The sequence below is a fragment of the Coenobita brevimanus genome, chromosome 15, assembly GCF_032717465.1.
Source record: "Coenobita brevimanus isolate Jiangsu-jjx chromosome 15, ASM3271746v2, whole genome shotgun sequence".
NCBI classification, from domain to species: Eukaryota; Metazoa; Arthropoda; class Malacostraca; order Decapoda; family Coenobitidae; genus Coenobita; species Coenobita brevimanus.
The window spans coordinates 28,314,101-28,317,710 of record NC_136968.1 but is presented as its reverse complement, the minus strand read 5'-3'; the positions used below and the strand labels follow the sequence as shown (position 1 = coordinate 28,317,710).

At 48.4% G+C, this 3,610-nt stretch overlaps 1 protein-coding gene across 1 annotated transcript; it reads left to right on the top strand.

Annotated features, from left to right (window-relative positions):
• The first annotated feature begins 201 nt into the window (after positions 1-201).
• LOC145390712 (uncharacterized) lies at positions 202-825 on the top strand. Its single transcript, XM_080265505.1, has one exon. It carries the CDS (start codon positions 202-204, stop codon positions 823-825), a length of 624 nt encoding a protein of 207 aa, XP_080121631.1.
• Positions 826-3,610: the final 2,785 nt, after the last annotated feature.

Below are 3,610 nucleotides of genomic sequence, written 5' to 3'. Positions count from 1 at the left end.
AGGGGCTGTGAATGTGGGGTGATCGATCGCCTGGTCGCTCACTGGTCACGGCTCCGGTTACCAGGGGGAAGAAATTAGTGCTTTCGGGTGTACATGGCAAGTTTGCTGCCAAGCAAACCTTCACTATTGGTACTTTGAGTGAGGGCAGACATCATCCCGGGGGAAACCTCAGAGACGGCAGTGTGGCGATTACTTCACAATATGGGGTTCAGGTTTAAGACTTCACAGAGGAAAATGTACGTGAATAAGGAATCCTTAGATGTTGTGTGTCGCCGTATTAACGCTCTTCGAGCACTCAAGACACATCGGGAGGAGGAGAGACAGGTGGTTTACGTCGACGAGACGTGGTTTACTACCCGAATGCACCACAGTAAAGAGTGGGTGGACACATCACAGCCTACCACCAGTGCCACCTTCAGTCGTCATGTGCCTCCCGGAGAAGGTGAGCGGTTTGTGGTAGTAGCAGGTGGCACCAGGGACAGTTTCATCGATGATTCATTTTTGTGCTTCCCTGCCAAGAACAAAAGCGGAGACTACCACAGCGAAATGAACAGTGCCCTATTTATCCGCTGGCTGACGTCGCAGCTCCTGCCGGCGCTCACTGAGCCATCGGTACTGGTGCTGGACAATGCGCCCTACCACAGCCAGCTGACGGAGGAGAGCCGCTGCCCCACCACTGCCACCACAAAAGAGGAGATCGTCAAATGGCTGGAGTGCCGCAGGATACCATTCCCACCACACGCCACACGCCCTGAGCTGCTGCTGATCTGCAAGGAGAACCAGCCAGAACCGCGGTACATGATGGACGACATTATCCGCTCATAGGGTCATGAGGTCATCCGCCTGCCACCAGCTCATCCTGAGCTCAACGGCATTGAGCAAGTGTGGGGCTGTATGAAGCGACATGTGCACTCCTCATTACAGCGGTTCACCTGGGCAGATCTACAGGCCAGGCTACAGGAAGCAAAGCTTATCGCAACCTGGGAGGTGTGGGCGGGTGCTGTGAGAAGATCCAGAGCGTTCGAGGAAGAGTACTGGTCAGCGGATAATATACATGAAGGTGTGGATCCCGTCTTCATCACCATCGACAGCGATGACGAGGACGATTTGTGTGTCGATAGTGCTACGGACTGAAATAAAACGCATGCTCAGTTGTTTGCATAACTTCACAACCCATCTTATCTACACTTGCTGTGCAGTCTCCTTTCCTGACGCTGGTATTCATTGATATTATAATATATTGTTCAGTTGCAAGTTTCTTTCCGTTCTTACCCTACATCACCTTTGAATCCTCGCCCTATTCGCACCTTAGCCCTTTCCGACTCTTACGCTATCTTGTATAAATGACCAAGCCTCTCCTGCCCCATCCCACCAGACGTCCATCGTATCCGAAAGGAGGGTCATATACAATATTCAGTTATTATGTGAATCGACAAGAGAGAGAGAGAGAGAGAGAGAGAGAGAGAGGAGGGAGGGAAGGGGGAGGGTGGGGAAGGAGGGGTAGTGTATTTGGTGACGTCACAACTGAGCCAGGCCTCACCTGTTCGAATGCCGTGTCAACTGAAGGATACGACGTTATCACAGTCAAGAGTAAACGCCGTAATCAAGTACATTTGGCAATCCACTATAGTGCCTAAAATTAGGGCAGGGTGTGAAACAGGCCGTGGTAATATGCCATACTGATCCGACTGTTTGTTTCGCAGATATTTGCGAAAAACGATGGGTCAAGGCCCCTGAAACGCGTTCCCTGAACCGTTAATACTGATTTATTCTTAGGTTCCGCCTTGCCTTTGATCTCACTAGGTCGTATTTACCCTCAGTAAATCTTTGCGACATAAAGACTGCTAATATTTATTCTTTCGACTGCAACAGGACCGGTAAGACGATGATAATGATAACATATCGTGCATCTGTGTGTAATGACTATAGGTGAGTCGTTATGGTACTGACTATGATGATGAAGGGGTATAATTATGCCTGTTGACTGCAAGAAGGTTGTTACGGTGACAGTGAAGTAGATATATGCCTATCGATTACAAGAGGGTTGTTACAATGATACTGAAGGAATAGACGTAAGTCTGTCGACTACACGAGGGTAGTATAATGCTGCATGATTAGATTTATGCTGCCACAAGCTTTCCAAGATCATGATGAAGAGGAAGGGGAGCGTTAACGGGTTTTATAAATACCTTTTGACTGAAAGAAGATAGTCACATTCGTGATGAAACATTGTATTTATGCCTACTGATTGCAGGAGGGTTGTTAACATGTTTGTGATGGATTATATTTCTGTGCCAGTCAGCTGCAAGAGGGTCGTTATGATGAATGGATAGATTATCACGATGATGATGAAGGGTGCGATTTATGTGTATCGAATTCAAGAATATCGTCAAGATGATGAGCGGTTAGGTTTAAGCCATCCGCAGGAGAGTCGTGGTGGTGATGACGATGATGGTGAGTTACATTTAAGCCATCGATTGGCAGGAGAGCAGTTGTAACAAGGAAAAGTTAGGCTTGTGCTTATTGCCTGGGAGAATATCGTTAGATGATGGAGATGAGTAAGATGGAGGGTAAAATTTGTCTGTCGAATGCAAGAAGGTTATGACGATAAGGAAGGAAGGGACGTATTGGTGCCTATCGACTGCAACAGGGTGGTTATAGTAACGATCGTGGTGGTGCCTCTATAGGAACGACCTTGTCGTGGTGAGGGACATACGTATCCCGTAAATCTGGTGAGTCGTACCAGCGGGAATAAGAGACCCCCCCCCCCCGACTCAGCAGGAGGACAGTTACCCATGCTGGAGGGGACATCAGTTAGGGGTCAGACTACGTTTTCCCAGGTCCACTACCTTGTGTGTTACCCTTGGAGGAGTAAACTCCGAACGAAAAATCCGTGAGTGGAGTCCCACAGAAGGCAGGGCTCAACAGAGAGAACTCCCAGCAGGCTCGTACAACCCTGATCGATAGACGGTCGTCTTGAATCTTCATGTCATTATCACAGGTTAGGAAGAGCCAAGTCATGTGGTGGTAAGGACTGCTCACCTTCACTATCACACAAATCCATTTACTGTACAAGCCCACTGCCATACTCACCTCCCATTTCATCCTTTCATCAACATCCAAAGACCTATGGCGACAGGATAGGGTGACGGTGACAGGTCATGGAAATGGCTGGAAATCGCTAGCTTGAGTCCTGCACATAGGCAGCACTGGCCCATTGGCTGCTGACATGAAGGCATAGGAACAGGTCATGCCTTCAGCAGCATCCAGTGCGATTAAACAGCTGGAAACAGCCGCCCAACTACTTACCTCTGACGGGAAGGGGTTTTAGAAGGTAACTTAAACATTTGCTGCTCCACACCACCTGGGTAGAAAACCATGTCTGTCAAGGCATCCCGCATTGCTGACGAAAAAACAAAAGAATCGCTCTGAATCTTGCTACCTAGAATATACGAACCTTGTTTGATACTGACCAAGACAGACGACCAGCCGTAGAACTGCTCTACAAAGATGACATTGCTGCCATGTCTGAGCGTTTCCTGTCAGAAGAGGGCAACCTAATACATGCAGGAGAAGCTTATCTATTACTGGCGGGAGATACCCAATCAAT